At 42.8% G+C, this 18,903-nt stretch overlaps 1 protein-coding gene across 7 annotated transcripts in view; it reads left to right on the top strand.

Annotated features, from left to right (window-relative positions):
• Positions 1-18,903, top strand: part of CACNA1H (calcium voltage-gated channel subunit alpha1 H) — a 416,735-nt gene that overhangs the window by 374,102 nt on the left and 23,730 nt on the right. For 4 of the 7 annotated variants that reach the window (XM_072600754.1, XM_072600744.1, XM_072600726.1 and 1 more), the window contains 5 exons: positions 3,424-3,441; positions 7,479-7,630; positions 14,027-14,136; positions 15,712-15,845; positions 16,974-17,048. In XM_072600754.1, coding sequence (XP_072456855.1) covers positions 3,424-3,441; positions 7,479-7,630; positions 14,027-14,136; positions 15,712-15,845; positions 16,974-17,048 — 489 coding nt within the window. The remainder of the gene's footprint in view (positions 1-3,423; positions 3,442-7,478; positions 7,631-14,026; positions 14,137-15,711; positions 15,846-16,973; positions 17,049-18,903) is intronic. The other 3 variants (XM_072600736.1, XM_072600718.1, XM_072600712.1) reach the window with 2 other exon arrangements.

Below are 18,903 nucleotides of genomic sequence, written 5' to 3'. Positions count from 1 at the left end.
AGAATCAAAATCCTTTTATTTCAGAAGAGAAGGTAGTTGTGGGTGCTATCTTTAGAAATGCATTGAGGTTTACTGGCTTATTTACCTAGATATGAAAACTAAGATGGGAACAAGAGGGAGCTGGTAATATCAGAGTATAGCTCTGCATGGGAAAAAACAGGAGGATATATATATATATATTGCATATATGCAAGCAGAGACCTGAGGACAGAAGCATTTCTGCCTAGTCTGATATAGACTAGACACAGCCTGGCTATTGACTATATAACAAGGAACCACATTAATCAGTTCCAGCATTAGGTGTATATCTATCATCAAGGTTGATTCCTTGTGTCTTTAAGTAAATAAAACCTCACTCATTGATGAGAATTACTAGCTAAATTGTGGAGAACACCCTCTGCTCCAGGATGGAATAAAAGAGAACTTCCTTAAATACTTCCTAAGAGAAGCTCTACCTGCCCAAACATATAAAGAGGCTGGGTGGGAAATTTTAGACCAAAATAAAAGTGGATTCTGTTCCTGAAGCTTTGGTCCTCTGCTGCTCAACATCTTAATAATGATACAGACAACAGGGTTGTCAGTTCTGCATATAACACAAAATGGGATGAGATGGCTAACACATTGGATGGTAGAACAGTATTGGAAAAGATTTTTGACAGTCTAGAACAGAATGACCCCAATAAAATGAATGTAATAGGGGTAATTGTAAAGCTCTCCATTGGCATTGAAAAATTTAGTTACTCAAATACAGAGTGGAGGTAGTCTGGCTAGACCATGAAGAAAACATTTGAAAATTTTAATAGATTACAAGTTTAATGTGAGTCAATCACATGAGTCAAAAACACAGTCTCCATCCTGGGATACATTGAAGGGCAGTGTCCAGCATGAGAAAGAGGAGTATCTTGTTGTTCTGGTCAGGCTATATCTGAAGTTCGGCTCTAGAGAGCAAGGGTTAGGAAAGACATGGATAGCAGGAAGTGCCTCCAGATGAGGGCAGACAGAGAAAGGTGAAGGGACACAAATCATGTCATAAGGGGAGATGGGTTGAAAGACGTGGAACTATTTAACCTAGAGATGAGAAGAATTGGGGGGGGGGGGCGGGGGATGATATAACTGTCATAAAGTATTTAAAGGGCTGACACAAGAAACTTGTAGTGCTCAGGGCCAGAAAGCAGAACTAGGGTGGAAGTTGAAGAAAGCAAAATTTGACTTAAAATAAAGAAAAACTTAGAGGCAGCATGATTCAGTAGACAAAAAATTGTCTTGGAGTCAGGACCGCAGTTCAAATCCCACATCTGACCCAGGTTGGCTGTATGACTCTGGGCAAGTCACTTAACTTAGTGCCCCCAGGCAAGTCTTGAAGATAGTAAGTTGCCAAGAAGGTGTAAATCTACAGGCCAGTAGAAGTTCTTCATAGGAGTTCCCTACATAGATGGAATCACAGATTGGGTTTAAAAAAAAAAAAAGACGAACTTTCAAACTTTCTCATCATTAAAATTGTCCTAAAGTAGAATGGGTTGCCTCAAGGGGAGTGAGTTCCCTGTCACTGAAAGTGTTTAAGTAGAAATTTGATGATCCCTTGTTGTTGAGAGGACTCCATTGGACTAGAGTCTGGGGTAGGGAACCTGAAGCTTTGAAGCCACATGTGGCCTTCTAGATCCTCAAGTTTGACCTTTCAACTGATTCCAAGTTTTACAGAACAAATACTTTTATTAAGGAGATTAGTTCTATGAAGTTTGGGTTTAGTAAGGGATCACACTTGAGGACCTAGAGGGTCACATGTGACCTTGAATCCTCAGGTTCCTTACTCCTGGATCACTAGACTCTGAACTCTGAGGCACCCTGCAATTCTGAGAATCTGTGACTGACTACTCACCCCTGGGGTATCTCAGAGTTAATCAATAAATAAGTCTTCATTCCATCCCACTGGTATACCCAGCCCTTTGTCAGCTCATAGGTGATATCATCAAGGAGACAGGTGAAACGGGAGACCTAGGGTGTTGCCCTCAGGGAGCTCTGTCTGGTGAGGTGGGGAAGATTTAGACCTTCCATTTAGGAAGCTCCCGATATGGGCCCAATAATTAGATTGACAGATAAAACATTTATGAAGACTTGCTATGTTTCAAGAGGTTTGCTAAGCTCTGGGGATATAAAAATGAGAAAACAAGATCTCTACTCTCAAGAAACTTACATTCTAATGGGAGACGGGGGGGGGGGGGGGTAGGGGAGGAGAAAGGTACCTGCATGGGACCAAAACTTATCATATGTAGGTTGGACAGACTAAGCGGTAAACCAGCAAGGCAGTGGCAATTCAGGGAAGGACTCATGGATCATCTAGTCGGACCCTTGGGTATAATCATCCTCAAGGAGGTAAGGCAGCCTGTATGTAGGTGAGGCAGACCAGAGTGAGCTGAGAAAGTCAAAGGGAAGTGAGCAGAATGGCTGGGACTCCTGATGACATGGTAATTCTGAAGAGACGAAGGAGATCCAAGACCATTCTCCGGAAGCTTATCCTTTGAGGGAAACCAAAGGGTCCCATGCCCTGCTCTAAGAAAGCTCTTGGTCTGGGCCAGAGAGAGAGACCCAGAGTATTGCCCTAGGGAGCTTATACTCTGGGGAAGATAAAGAAGGGAAGATCAAGGCCTTGTCCTCAGAGTTCACAGATGGGGGCCTAGGGGGAGAAGGAGGAGAGGACTGAGAGGGAACAGGCCCATAGCCTGGCCTTGAGAAGATCTCAGTTGAGGGGAAGTGATAGTTTAGAAGATAATATAGGATAGTATACAGTAAGTGTTGAATATGTGATAGAGACTGTTAATGTTGTGAGAAGTCAAGGGAACAAAAGGTTCCATGGGTGAGAATAGTCTAGGAAGGCTTCTGAGAAGAGGTGGGCGCCGAAAACTTTGGAGAATGGAAAAACCACAGAAAGATTCCCTCTTTTGAGAGAGAGACAGGGAGGGAGGGAGGGAGAGAGAGGAGAGGGGGGGGACAGAGATAGGGAGAGAAGGGGGAGGGGGGAGAGAGAGGAGAGGGGGGGACAGAGATAGGGAGAGAAGGGGGAGGGGGGAGAGAGAGAGAGAAAGGGAAAGAGAGAAAGTGAGGGGGGGAAGGAGAGAGAGGGGAAGGGAAGGAGAGAGAGGGGGGAGAGAGAGAAAGAGAGAGAGATTGAGAGAGACAGAGAGAGAGGAAAGGAGGGAGAGAGAGGTACAGAGAGAGGGAGAGGGAGGACAGATAGGGAGAGGAGAGGGAGGGAGAGAGGGAGAGAGAAAGAGAGAGAGATTGAGAGAGATGAAGAGAGAGAGGGGGAAGAGGGAGGGAGAGAGAGAGGGGGAGACAGAGAGAGGGAGAGGAGGGAAAGGGAGAGAGATTTTTAGAATATTTACATCTTCCTTTTGAAAGCTAAAAACCATTTCCCTTGTTTTCCAGGCATCCTCCCTAACACAGGTATTTCCCTGGCTCGTAGGACACTTACCTTTCCGCCTCCTTTGCTTTCTAGCATTTCCTAAAGAAGCAAATATTGGAGCAGCTCAGCCGGTGCTATTAGGCCAGAGGGGCCAGTGTTTCTGAGAGGAAGCCATGAGCTTCCCTGACCCTTCATCATCCAAATTAAGGCAGGCAAAAGGAAGCTTTGGAGAAGGGAGGCTCCCAGGGGAGCCTCCTTCCAGGGGTATCAAAAGAATTAAAAGGTGGAAGGGAAATTACAAACCCAAGGAGGATATAGGGGAGGAGACCACTAGCTTCTCCCCCCTGGCCTGTCCCCAGCCCTGTCTACCTCTCCACAGCCCTTTGTGCCACCCAGGCAATCAGTCAGCAGGCATTTTTGAAGTACCTACTATGAACTGGGCCTTTCGCTGGGGAGGAATTTCCATTCTACTCAGGCCTGGGTGAAGACAGAGAAGCGAGTTTTGTAGTGATATCGACCCTCAGTATGAAGGCCAGGGCAGACGAGAAGAGGCTGCTCTTGCCTTCGATTCTTGGCCTCTTAGCATCACTGAGGACATGCTTGATCGCTTCCCTCCACCTGCTCCCCTGGAGTCACTCCTACTCTGTTCCAGAATGCTCTCCTAGCCTTGGACCTCCTGTATCCTACCCTCTCCTCAGCTTCTGGGGCCCCTTAGCATGCTCAGCAGGGTCCCAAGGAGCATGTATAGTCCTTTGCAGCACTGAGGGCCAGGTGCCTTTCTTAGCCTTCTAGGCCATGCTTGATGGGGAGCTCTTGAATTGGTCCAGTGTGGAGCCTGGGGCTCCTCTTCTCTGCTATATCCCCTACACTAAGCCTACACTTTGCTGTCCCAGGTGTCCTTGATTAAGGACCTGGGCACTTGGCTTTTTCAGCAATTGACTGTTGCATGGATCAGAAATCCCAAATCATGGCCCCAAACCACCAATCCTCCCCTCCCACCATAGCCTCTGCATAAGCTCTCCACCCTCCACTCTGCCCCTACCAGTGCATGCTGCATGTGTGTGGTGATGACCCATATGACTTGTATGCCTTGTGACCATCAAATGTTTCCCTCTGGCTTTCTTGGGGTTTCCAAATTGTAGTTTCTTTACCATACGCTGACCAGCGCAGCCATGTCCCCAGGAGACTGTACTAATATTCTCTCTCCTTCCAGACCTTTTTGAGTGACACTGACTGGAATTCAAGGCCTAACTATCACACTTGATGGCTTGGTGACTCTGGGCAAGTCATTTCCCAGAGAGGAAGCATGGTATGGTAGAAAGAGTGTTGGACTTAGGATCCTTAGATCAGAGTCTTACTAGCTGTGTTAGCCTGGGACAGTCACATGACCTCACTATTCTTATCCATAAAATGGAAAAAGAATTTTTTTAAATCTTCTCTCCCTTATAGGGTGATTGTATTCATTCAGTGTGGGAATACTTGTAAAATGCTTTACAAACCTTAAAGCTATTGGGCTTTGCCAATTCTGCCATGCTAGGCTCACCTTAAATCTGAAAAGAGACCTCCCTATCGAGTGACTGGTATGTAGGTGTCCATTCTGTGTTATAGTGGTTACTTAGCTACTTAGAAAGTTCTTCCTTACCTTCACCCATGGCCAAGAAGAAGACAGAACTCTACTATCTCCTATTCCCTCTCTTATCTCTAATACAGGGAGTCTTGACCTTTTGGTGTCAGAGACACTTTGGATAGTCTACTGGTGCCTATGGACACCTCGCTTCCCAGAAGAATGTTTTGTTGCCTACGTTGGTGATTGAAGAAAATGTTCAGTTTCATTTAGAAGTTAGCAAAGATACAGATGTAATATTTTTCCCTGATCCCCTGAAATCTGCCATGGGTCCCAGGTTAAGAATATCTGTTCTAATACCACAATAATTCAACCCAATCCCCATCTCTCCCTGAATTTCACAATAAAATATTTGCATGCTGCTTTAACATTTGCAAAGTGTTTTCCCTCTAAGGTAGGTGCCATTATTGGCCCCATTTTACAGATGAGGTACCTGAGGCAAAGAGAAGTTAAGTGACTTGCTAGTAAGTATCTGAGGCAGGATTCAATCTCAGGTCTTCCTGACAAATAGTCCAGCACTCTATCTACTAGGCCACTTAGATGATAAGCCACTTCCTTGATTCTCAACTTTGAAAACTCATTTGTTGGCATCAAATCAGACTCATCTGTTGTCTTCACAACTGATGTTTGGGGGCCAGAGCTAGAATTGCACTTCTGACCTGTTGGGTCAGCAGGCATTGGCTGCAAGTGTCCTCACATACCTTTCTCAGGGCACAACCAAACAACATCCAGGTCTATTGGCACCAACTACAGATGACAAGACAGTGGAGAAAGAACATTGGATCTTCTCAGAGTCCCTGGGTTCAAATCCCACTTCTAAAAGGACTACTTATGTAACCCTGAGTAAATCATTTAACCATCCTAGGTTTCCATTTCATCATCTGTCAAATGAAGGGGATTCATACATTGAAGTCTTAGCTATTATGATTCTATCACTTTCCTAACTAGTTGTTTTTCAGTTGTTTGCAATAATTTCCAACTCTTTCTGACCCTCTTTAGGGCTTTCTTGGCAAAGGCACTGGAGTGGTTTGTCACTTCTCCAGATCATTTTACAGATGAGGAAACTGAGACAAATAGGGTTAAGTGACTTGCCCAAGGTCATACAACTTGGTCTGAGGTCAGATTTGAACTCAATAAGAGGAGTCCTCCTGACTTCAGGCCCTGTACTCTATCCATTGTGCCATGTATCTGCCCCTACTAACTGGGCGGTGGTCTCTGAAGCCCCTTCCAACTCTATACATGATCCTAAAGATACCAGCTGTAATAGGTCAAAGGAGCCATCTCAATTACTCATGTTAATGAGAGGAGCAAACAGCACAGGAGGTCAATGAAATCCAAAAATCCTTTTGACCTAGACTTTCACCATTTGACTGGCCCAAATTTCCTCCTTCTTCTCCTGGGACCAAGCTTCTCTCTTGAACAAAAAGCACTAAATAGGAAGGAGCAAAGGAATTGTGAGGTCTGGATAATCCCCGCATAAGAGACTCAGGCCCTGCATAACAGAACTGGCTGTACAGAGGTCTGGTTGCCCCAGTAGATATTACTCAGTATATAAGTATTGTATACTAAGCTAGGCAGCACAGTGGATAGAAGGCTGGGCCTGGAGTCAGGAAGACCTGAGTTCAAATATGACCTCACACACTTACTAGCTGGGTGAACCTGGTCAAGCCATTTACCCCATTTGCCTCAGTTTCCTCATCTGTAAAATGAACTGGAGAAGGAAATGGCAAACCACTCCAGTATCTTTGCCAAGAAAACTCCAAATGGGATCATGAAGAGTCAGACAAAATTGAAACGACTGAACAAGGCATATAAGGATCCACAGAAAAAAAAAATCAGCTGTTTCCACTGTTGGCAGATGCATTTCACACAAATGCATCCTTTAGCCCAGAAGCCAATGTAGCTTAAGTTTTAGATGAGTTTCCTGCTGTGTTACCCCAAGCAGGCCAGAGGTGTGGAAACATTTGGTTCTTCAACCCTCTCATCCCCACACTCGCCCCTTCGGTTCTTTCCTCTGGTCCTTTTCCTTATATTTCTGCACTTTCCAATGCAGGCCCGGCCCTCAGACAGCTCGGAAATCCCTAGGAAAAAGGCTGTCTTCACAGGAATCAGGATCCTCTAGTCTCTCTATCCGGAAATGTTTTTACAAAAGCTTCCTGAGTTTAGAGATCAGGCACTTCTGAGAGTTGGGGCAGGAAGTCTGGGAGCTGGCGGTGCTGGATGGGCAGGCATTGCTGGATGAGCAGGCATTGCATGGAGTGTGACCCAGTCCTGGACACTCAGAAGTTCCCGATCTGCCTCCTGGAAGATAGATATGAGGCCCCGATTCCCCAATCGGGAGCCATGGGAAAAGGGCAGGAAGGAAACGTCAGTGGCTATACCCCATCCCTGCTCTACCATGGCTGGTCTCCAGAACATTCACTAGCCCCTGTGCATTCCCTTCTCTCTCTATAGAGGCCCAGCGCAGGCCATACTACGCTGACTACTCACCCACCCGGAGGTCCATCCATAGCCTGTGCACTAGCCATTACTTGGACCTGTTCATTACCTTCATCATCGGAATCAATGTGATCACCATGTCTATGGAGCACTATAACCAGCCCAAGGTAAGGAACAGGACTTAACCAAGGAGATAAGAGCAACAGGGTGGTGACTTAGAGGGCCTCCATTGTCTGCCAACATTGCCTCCATTTCTATCCCATTGTGGCAGATTTTACTAACGTCCCCTGACCCCTTTGTCCTCAGCTATTGTTTGGCTGTGCTGGGGGAAATGAGAAGGAGTAGATGTGGGTCCCACCCACAGTCTAGGGCCAACCTGAGGAGGGCCAGACCTGGACCCTGTGCTCAGCTAGGCCATAGTTTGACTGAGGAGACAGGACCCAAATGTGATTAAGAATGGGCCAATATAATAAGAACACCAGCATGCGGTACAGACTGTAGGCAGACCGTAGGACATCATGAGAAGGAGATCATCATAGGCCAGAGCGGTCACGGAAGCTGTCAACCTGTTTTGTTGTGTGTGGAAGGAGGTTCTAGAATATGCACAGTATCCTAGAATGTACCAAACTGCCTCTCTAGTTCAAGAGCATCTCATTCACAAACTATCCCCAGGAACCCTCCCCATCCTGGCTACCAAAGGCCTTCCCGATATGCCCAATGAAGCATAACAAGAAGGGAGGTGGGGTCCTAAAGGGCATTCTCTGCTGTCCCCCATCAGCATGTTTGGGGCTCACGAGTGAAAAAGACTTTCGTCAATGACACATCTCTCTTCGTGTGGCCCGTTAACCTTGCTCATTCTCAAGCCTAAAGACCCTGCTCCTAGATCTTAAGGTTGCTCATTTACTCCCTCATAGAACTTGGTGCAGTTCGGGAAGAAACTGGTATAGTGAGTCAGGAGACCTGGGCCCTAGTTCTCCTCCTTTAGAGAACCTTTACATAAGTCTCTTCCCCCTTCCAGGCCTGTCTTCCCTTCTTTAAGATAAAAGGGGTAGATTAAATGATTCCCAAGTTTCCCTCCTGTTCACACACTCTATGTGTTCTAGGGTCCCTTTTAGGTCTAACACTCTGTGATCTCTATCATAAGGCTGCTGTCCAAATGAATACTGATCAGCAAACATTTATTTAGAATCTCCTATGTAGAAGAAACTGTGCTAGGGATGTTCTAGGTTCAACATTTTAACATCAGGTCTGATATTCTATGACTGTGATTTGGTGATCATTAATCTTCTTCAAAATTTATTGCTGATTGTCTGATGAATTAATCTCTGAAGTGAGGTATACAAGATGCTCCATAGTGAGGGGAGGGAGAGAGAAAATATTAGAACTTCTATTCATATTTATTTTTTACCCTAAAAAATAAGAAAATAAGCTTTGTTAATATCTAATATATGGACTGATGCCCTCACTTTGTATATCAGATGGTCACTTGTCCTATGTGGTAATATTTAAGCAAAATCAATGGAAGAAATCCACGACATGGAGAAATGGATGGTAGCCCCCCACTCATTTCTTTGTCCATTTTCAGTGTGTTGTGACAGGCTATATGTGCCCAATTAAGTGGGTTTGAAAATTATTTTATTAAATTTTAACTAAGCTAATCTTCACAAAATGGACATGTTAATTTAGAAGCTGGAAAACACCAAGTAATCCCAGCTTCCAGGGAAGCTGAAGCTGATGGATCTCTTGAGCTTTGGAGTTCTGAATTACAGCAGATCTGGTGTCCACACTAAGTCTGTCAAGGGTATGTTGACACCTCTCCCCCCAGAATCAGAGAGCCATCAGGTTATCTAAAAAGTGGTGAAATGGCCCAGATTAAAAAATTGAGGCACCAGTGCCTATGGCTAGTGGGATCAAGACTACAAGTAGCTGTTGTGTCATTAATAAAGTAAAACAAAAATCATTTTAAAATACCGCTTATTTCATATTTATCTTATCCTTTCTAAATTTTGTGTATTTTTTTATAATTTACACTTTTACAATACAAATTTATATGTGTATAAATATACAAATATAATATACAGATATACATTAGGACAGTGGTACATTTATATAATTTATACATATATTGGGATGTCTGTTCAAAGATTTGTTATTGATCAATGGTATGGTCAAAAGAGTTTGCGAACCACTGGTCTAATGATTGGAGAATTAGCCATAAGCTCCAAGAAACCTAACCGAGATTTCTGGCATAGGGCTTAGCTAGCACAGAAAAGTTTTCTTTCACACAATTAGTCATCCTATCATTTGGGTAGATAATTTAGGAGAATTACCACTGTCTAGTTAGAAAAATAAGATTTGGGAGGACTAGCTTAAGAGAGGGAAGAGGTCTTAAAGATGGATCACTTAGGCCAAACTGCTAATTTTATAAATAAAAAAATGGAGGTCCAGAGAAGGGCAGCATGGTGCACAGGCTGGCAGAAGACCACAGGGATGGTAGTTACTGTAGGAAGGATTTGTATTCCCTCATCTGACTTTGGCTCTGTACTTTTCAGTAGTTTTATCAGTGACTTCAATGAAGACATAGTTGGCATGTTTGTCAGATTTTAAAATGGCATGAAATGAATACATTATAGGGCAAAGTAAAGATATGAAAAGATTTCAATACTTTATAATACTAAGATGAAGCCTGTCAGAGGTGGGCACCCTATAACAAAGTTCTGTTCACATTTTGGTAGTTATGGTTTGATACCAAAGTTAAAGAGCAAACCAATGAAGATGCAAAAGATAATATAGGGGAAGAGTAATTAATAAACAAGAGCCCTGCATCAAATGAGGAGGTAGATGAAAAGGTTTTTTTGGGTTCTTTTTTGAATCAGTCAAAATAGAATTCTGGGAAATGCATTTGGTATTGAAAGGGTGTGTGTGTGTGTGTGTGTGTGTGTGTGTGTGTGTGTGTGTGTGTGTGTGTGTATGAACACATTAGCTCTAGTATTCAGTTGAATAGTATTCACAAAACAAGCTATATTCTACCTTGATCTCTGGCACAGGGCTTAGCTAGCACAGAAAAGTCTCTTTTCATATCACAATTGGGTCCTATTCCCCAGTGAAAGTAGCATGATCTATCATTTGGGTAGGTCACTTAGGAGAATTATAACTCCCTGCTTAGAAAAAGGAGATTTAAATAGAACAGCATTAAACACACTATAACAGAATATAATGGAGAGAAAACTCAATAATTATAAACTTGAATGTAAATGAATTTAGCTTGCCCATGAAAAGAAAGAGTTGAAGACTAGGTTTGAAAACACAGCTCAACAATATATTGCTAACAGAAAACACACCAAAGACATAGGGCCATCTATAGATTTACAGTGGGCTTCTTAGATAAAATATAGAGAGATTAATTGAATAAGAAAAGCAGAAGTTATATGTTATATATTCAGACTGAGTTTACCATGCTAAAAAGACCTAGGCTGGAGTTGGGGGTGAGGAAAAGAGGAAGGGAGATAATTTAGAACTGAAAATAAAAGGGAGGAAGAAGGGGAGGAAGGAAGGAAGGAGGGAAGGAAGGAAGGAAGGAAGGAAGGAAGGAAGGAAGGAAGGAAGGAAGGAAGGAAGGAAGGAAGGAAGGAAGGAAGGAAGAGAGGGAGGGAAAAAAGGAGGAAGGAAGAAGGGAAAGTTAAGAAAAGGAAGGGAGGGAGGACACTGAAGTAATTCTGATCAGGAAAGCCAAGAAAAGAATGCAATGAGTCATTTTCCCAGCCCAGGGAAGTTTAGGGAGATGGACAGAGGGATCTACAGACAATGAAGAAGGGATCTCAGAGGATTTTGTATGGCAGTGCACCCAAGGACTGAAAGAGGGTTGAGACTGGGCACCAGGGCAAGGAGCATTACAACAGAAAGAGATCCCAGGGGATTCCCTACACAAGCACTGGGTGCAGGAATGAATGCCATCTGGCAGCTCTGTCACCCAGTTCTATGTCACAGATCCAGGGCAGAGAGAACCGGTCATGAACTTTGGTTCTAGCTGTGTACTGAACAAGGAATAAGTTCAAAAAACAAATGGCAGTTGTTTGACTCTGATTCCAGGAGCAGAGCTTAGTATCTGAGACCAAAAGGGAGACATCATTTCAGTTATTCTGGACCTACAGAGCATCACAGTGGGCTAACAGTGGCTGAGTCCAGCAGGAGTCTACTGAAACTCCCAAGTAGGGACTCCCAAGTTAACAGACCCAAAGCTGGGCCAGGAACTTATAGAATTCAGACCAGGAGGACAATGAACAGACGTACCCCTGGATCATAGCATTTTGGGAGCACTGAAAGTTTGCAGGCCCCTATCTGGAATTGTGAAAGCATTTAAGGAGAAAGGAAGAGAAGAGAACAAGCATTATATAATGCCTGCTCTAGGCACTGTGCTAATAAGTGCTTTCTACAAATAACTCAATTGATTCTCACAACAATCCTGCAAGGCAGATACTATTATTATCCCCATTTTACAAATGAGGAAAGTGAGGAAACTGAAAAGTTCTTGATTAACCAAATAGAAATGAAATTATAAAAGATAAAATAATTTCTCCCTAAGAATACCTTTTACCTATTCTGTATGTATCTCATATGAACCTATTCCTTTACGTATCTCTCCCATTTTAAATTCCTTCATGGTGGGGACTGCTCTTGTCTTTCTTTGTATGCCCAATACACAGTACAGAGCCTGGCATGTAGTAAGTGTTTAATAAATGTTTGATGATTGATTTATACATATTTTTAATACACAAAAACATTTAAAATAAAATTTTCACAAATTAAACATTGCTGCCAGAAGAAAAGATACAGGATGTGGAAAATCATTACATTATGTAATATTTGATTTTTTTAAATCTAACACATACTTTTTGTATTGTAAAGAATTGGAGACAAAGTAGACACCCATCAATTGGGAAAATGGATAAACAAATCATGATACATGAATGTAATAGAATATTACTATGGTGTTAGAAATGGTGAATATGATAAATATCAAGAAGCACAGGAAGATTTGTATGAACTGATGCAAAATGAACAACCAGGAAAACAATAGACACAATGAGTACAACAGTGTAAATGGAAATTCAACCGTGAATGACTAAGCTAAGCCACAAAGAAGGGAGATGAGAATCTACCTCCCTTCTTCCTTTGCAGAAGTTGAAGAAATATAAATATAGAATCTGGCATGGAACATCCAACTTGGCTGCTATGGTGGTCGGTTTTACTGAACTATTTTTGTATCTTGCTTTTCCATTCCTCGTATCAAGGGGAGTGTGCCTAGGAAAGAAAGGGATATATTGGGAAATGGAAGGGAAGTAAAAATAAGCTATCAACAAACGAAGTCTGACATCTATAATCTTCAGGGAGTTTACACAAATCTATAAGATTAAGAGCCATCCTTCAATATATAAGTGGGCATAAATAAGCAATTTTCAGAAGAAGAAACATAATCAACCACCATCTGGGAAATTATTCAAAATTATTAATATGCATGGAAAATGCAAATTAAAACAACTTTGAGTTGTTACTTTATACTTGGCAAATTGGCAGACATACTAAGAGATGAAAAAATTCAGTATTGGTGAAGTTGTAGGGGGGAAAGGAATGCTAATTTACTGTTAGTAGAACCATGAATTGTTCCCACTCTTATGGAAACCAACATAGAATTATAAAATAAAGATAACAAAATTACTCCTTCTGTGTGACCCAGTGATGTAATTACTAGGTGTATACCTCAAGGAAGCTATAAACAACAAAAAAAGACCCATTGATACAAACAATATTTATAGTCACACTAGATGTAATAGCAAAGGTTGGAAACAGAATATGCCCAATATGAAGAAATAAATGAATATGAATGTGAAATATGAGTGTAGTGAAATGTCATTTCCCCATAAGAATGAAAAATAAGAAGGATCCAAGGACATATGAGAAGATTCCTTATAATTTAATAGAAAATAAGTGAAATATAGGGCTCCTTGGGTGAAGTGATAAAGGACCATAAGATCATGACTCAGTAACTGAAAGGGGCCTCCAAAATCAAATCCACTGCCTTCCCCTCCATTGAATCCATCCCGTTTAGAAACAATTTCCCTCTGTGTTGCATTGTTTATGTTTTCATGAAGTATATTTTATGGTTTTCTTATGTTTACCAGTTGTGTAAAACCAAAAATTTTCAATAAAAAGAGAAGGCCCACTCTGTACCTTAGTGGCATCCGACCATAGGATGGGAGGGCTATGGGGTCCTATAACTTTGTGAGAATCATGTACAGTAAATAAAGCCTAGCCCCACTTTTCCTCTCCCCCACTCGTTGTGGGACATTAGGCAAATAATTTCTCTGGGAGTGAATTTCCTCTTCAATAAAATGAGTTGGGTTAAATCATAGAATTAGTGTCTCAGATCCCTAAGAAGGGATTTCAGAGGTCATCTAGTTCAACCTTCTAGTGAGCAGGAATCCCCTCTGACAAGTGAATGCCAGAAGAGGCCTGAGATAACCTCTTCTCAGGGGAGCTGAACTAACCACTGAGCTTCTTTTCAGTCCCTGGATGAGGCCCTGAAGTACTGCAACTATGTCTTCACCATCGTCTTCGTGTTTGAGGCTATGTTGAAACTGGTGGCCTTTGGGTTCCGTCGATTCTTCAAGGACAGGTGTGTGGCTAGGGAAAAGAGGGTGGAGATGAAGGGAGCCCAGACTGAAGAAGGAGGAGAGAGGATAATTGCCGAAAGTGGGGATGGGATAGGGAAGAAAGGAGAGGTTAAAGACAGACTTTTTCATAACTTTTTCCTAACTGCAATTCTGGAAAAATGAACTCTGGAATACAGTCATTACTTAGACTTCTCTAAACAGGGCCAGCATAGGGAATTGGGTAAATAATGGATCACCAAATCTTTCTGATCCCTCCCCCCAGCATCCACAGCTTCCCCCTCTCATGTTACTAGCCTACTACCCTGTATGTACCTTATATATATTCATTTATTTACAGCTTTCCTCTCCTTAGAATATAAGTTCCAAGGATCATAGGTATGGAGTTGGAAGAAATCTTAGAGATCAATCCAACCCCCTCATTTTGTAGATGAGGAAACTGCAGATTAAGAATCCCTGTTCAGTGCAAGAGTCCAAGGCCAAAAAGAGAATAAATGTCTGAGATAAGATTCAAACTCAGATTTCCTAAATCCAGTGCTCCACCCAATTCGCCATGCTGCCCTTGAAGACAAAGATTATTTTTGCCTTTCTTTGTATCCTCAGGGCTTAGCACAGTGCCCCACGTGTAGTGAAGGCTTAACAGATGCTTACTGTTAAGCACTGATTGATCAGTGGGGGAATCTGGGCTTGTGTTCAGGGAACTCACAGAGTTCTGATGAAAGGCAGAGAAGAGTCCAGGCCATAACTACAGAGAGTAAAGCCACAGACTGAGGGAAGACAAGGCTTATATCCAAAAAACCTCAATTGAATAGTCAATAACCATGACTGTTAGTAGGAGATCTAAAGCAGGAGACATCACTATGACCTCCAGTGGTCGGTGATAGCTTCTCCTCTACAAGAAAGGTAGGACTTTGATAGGGTGAAAGAAGAGGGAAAGGCATTCCAAGTGGAGTAGCAGGCTGAAGGGAGGCTCAGAAGTGGGAATGAGAGTGGGTGGGTGCATGTTTGTTTGGGGGCCTGGGGAGAGAAAGGAGACAAGGATGGGGGTGGAGGAAAGAAGGAGAGAAGATGGTAGAAAGTGAGATGGCCAACTTAGCTAAAGTATAAAAGGGGAAGGGTATGGACTTTATTTGATAGGCAGTGGGCCCTGGGATAGGAAATGATGTGGTAAAAATTATGAGAGCCAGTGACTTCATGGAAGAGCATTTGATTGCCCTGGTAGGGCCAAAATCGTATGCTGTGAAACAGTGGGAAGAACCCTGGCCTAGGGGTCTAGAGATCAGATTTCTAGTCCCTTCTTTATTCCAAATCCCTGGATGACCTTGGGAAAGTCATTTTTCTTCGCTGGATCTCAGTTTCCCCTTCTGTAAGACAAAGGTCTTTTGAACTCTAAAACATTGAACTTCTCTCCATATACTACCAAAATGGTTTGGGAGGTGTGAGATGAAGGCAGGAAGTTGCCAACACCAATGGTTAAGGGCTCCTAGATCCTAATTTCCCCTGGGTAAAGGAAAGAGATAGATTGGGAGAGGAAGGGAGGGTTAGGGGCCTCAATGAACACCAGGTACTCCTTTGCTCAGGTGGAATCAGCTCGACTTGGCCATAGTGCTTCTCTCCATCATGGGCATCACCCTGGAGGAAATCGAGATGAATGCAGCCTTGCCCATTAACCCTACCATCATCCGAATCATGCGCGTGCTCCGCATTGCTCGAGGTAGGCTATGTCTGGGGCCCAGAATGTCATCTGCCACTGGGCAGCCTGCCACAACTGAGCTGGCATCTTGTAGAACATGGAGAGAGGGGGAAGGGTGCCATGCTAAACTTGGTGGAGGAGAGAGAATAGTTTTCTTAACAAGCCCATTCTAGGTTAGCAAAAGCACAATGTTTCAGGAGACTCCCTAGACAGGGGTCCACAAGACCTAAATTCTTGACCTGGACTAATATTTTACTTATTCACAAACTATGTGATCTTGGGATCACTTCCCCTCTTAGGCTCCCAGTTTCCTCTGTATAAAATGGAAAGCATTGTCAGGATCAAATGAGAGAACATTTGAATTTGTTCATTCATTCAACACTCACAAAGAACCTGTGTGCTAGGCCTTAGGGAAGATGCAGGGTTTTAGATCAGGGGTGGGTTGTGGCCTCGAGGTCACATGTGATCCTCTAGATCCTCAAGTGCTGCCTTTTGACTGAATCCCAACTTCACAAAACAAATCCCCTTCATAAAAGGATTTGTTTTATAAAATTTGGACTGAGTCAAAAGGTTGCACCCAAGGATCTAGAGGGCCTCAAGGTTGCAGGTTCCCCAGTCCTGGTTTAGATAAAATACAGCCCCTGTCTTCATATATCTTACAGTCCTCAAGGAGGTTACAAATGTGAAGGATTATGACAATTACTATCATAGAATCATAGAACACCAATTTTTTTTCCATTTTATGACTGGGGAAACTGACATTAAGAATAAAATGACACACTCAAGGTCATGAATCAAATCAGTATTAGAGCTGAGATTAAAACCCAGGACTCTGGACACCTTGGACAGGGCTCTTTTCCTTAAGCCCAAGATATCTTGCTTCTTTCTCCCACTGCCAACAGCACCATCAACTAAATGGGATCCCCATGATTCCAAGGAAGAAACTAAGGCCTAATGAGTTTATGTAATCCACATAGTTAATTAGCAACAAGACCAGGACTGAAACTCAGGGCTCCTGCCTGAACTCAACATCCTTCCCAGCCCACCATTCTGCCTCCCCTTTGGACCCTGACCTGGCCCAGATTTCCCCTGGGAGTGGCTAATTTCCTATTCTATAAATCTGTCCTCTACCTCTGGTTTCCCTCCTAGTATTGAAGCTACTGAAAATGGCCACTGGAATGCGGGCTTTACTGGACACCGTAGTTCAAGCATTGCCCCAGGTAGGTCCTAGAACTCTGTCTCTATGTCTTTGGCAACTCTCTTCCCCCAGGCCAGGGACCTGGCTATAACTTGGAATTGTGAAGGGGCAATGGGTTGGGGAGATAAGGTCAAGGACAGCTGCCTCTTGGTCTCTTGTCTCTGACAGAGGCAGAGATGTGGCTCCACAGGACATCCCAGATTTGGGTTATTTTCACAGAAGAAATGTCATGACACTGGAAGGGGTGACTGAGGGAGATTTCTAGAGCCATGGTAGGGTCCCATATGTTGAAGATGGTCTTTCTTCAAGTCCCTTCTCAATCTTCAGGATCTAGGATACACAACTCTGACCCCAGGTGCCACTCAGAAGCTCCAGTCTCCCTATTCCCTGGAAATTTTTCCTGAGCCAGATACTGGAATCATCCATTTGTCCATCTACCTAAAGCATTCATTCAACAAGATTTTACTAATCCTGTCACATGTTAACCCTGTGTCTAGTTTTACAGTGTGACAGACAGACTGGGATTCTTAGGAACCTGGTTTTAGAACTATTCAGGACCTTATAGATAGATAATTTAGGCTAGGGGGTTCTTAACTTGGAGTCCACTATAACCAAGGGGTCTGTGAATGGATTTTAGGGATTCTGTGAACTTAAATAGGAAAAAAATTACATCTTTATTTTCACTCATTTCTAACTGAAATTCAGCATTTCCTTCAATTATTTTTAATTATGCTAATAAGTCCATAGACTTCACCAGACTTCAAAGCAGGCTGTGACACACACAAAAAGTTAAGAAACTCTTATCTAGACCAACCCCTACATTTTACAGATGTAAATGGACTTTTACTAAAGCCCAGCGATGTTAAGGGATTTGCATGTAACATAATTAGCAAAGAACTATGATTGAATTCAAGTCTTTTAACTCTGCTGCCCTGGAAGAGTTGACCTGGTTACTGACTTAGATTGAGGAGCTCACAGTCTGAGACTGAAAAATAAGTACCCCTCAGGAAATCACAATCTGATTGGAGAAATGAGATTTGCACAGAGCAATTAAACAGTGGAAAAGATGTCCTAAGACTCAAGGCTAAGAGCTAAGAAATATGCAGTAGAGACAGCAAGATATATAGTTTAGAGGAAGGAGAGAACACTGCAGATGGGGGTGGTCAATAAAGATTACTGAAGGAATGCCCCAGGACCACTTAATGATTTTTGGGGGGACCCTCCTGCCTCAGAGTAAATGGAAATAGTCATTGTTTCTCTTTTGGTCAGCAACCCTGAGGGTCTTCCCATCCTAGTTTGATTTTTTTTTTAATAAAGGGGTCATCCCTTGACTCACTTCTTAAACAGGCCTTTTCACAGAATGGGCATTGCCTCATTCAAAGTGAGAACTTGGAAAGATCTTAGCTTTAAAAGGCCAAGGTCTCCCACTGCATCCTGGTCATCTCTAGTGGTCCTGATCTATATCTGGCCACTGAACCTAGATGGCTCAGGAGGAGAAAGTGAGGCTGATGACCTTGCACAGCCTTCCCTCACTCAAATCAAATTCAATCCAATTCATTTCATCATCTTCTTGATGTCATGGTCCTCTTCAAGAATGAAAGACAAACCATAGCTCGAGGGGGTAGAATCTGGGGGCCAACAGGGTTTCTTGACTTTTTGTGTTCCTTTTCCAATAGACCTCATTTTTTTTTAAATTCATAATTTAAGGAAATGCTAAATTTCACTAAGTTTAGCGAAAATAAAGATGAAATTTTTTCCCATTCAAATGCATGGATCTCCTAAAAATCCTTTCACAGGGTCCAGGTTAAGAATTCCTGATCTATAAGGTCCCTTTCAACTCTAAATCTATGACCTTATGATTCTTCAATAGAGTATTCTTGT

This window comes from Notamacropus eugenii, chromosome 1 (genome assembly GCF_028372415.1).
Source record: "Notamacropus eugenii isolate mMacEug1 chromosome 1, mMacEug1.pri_v2, whole genome shotgun sequence".
Classification (NCBI taxonomy): domain Eukaryota; kingdom Metazoa; phylum Chordata; class Mammalia; order Diprotodontia; family Macropodidae; genus Notamacropus; species Notamacropus eugenii.
Note: the sequence above shows the minus strand (reverse complement) of the source record. Positions and strands in the feature narration are given on the sequence as shown.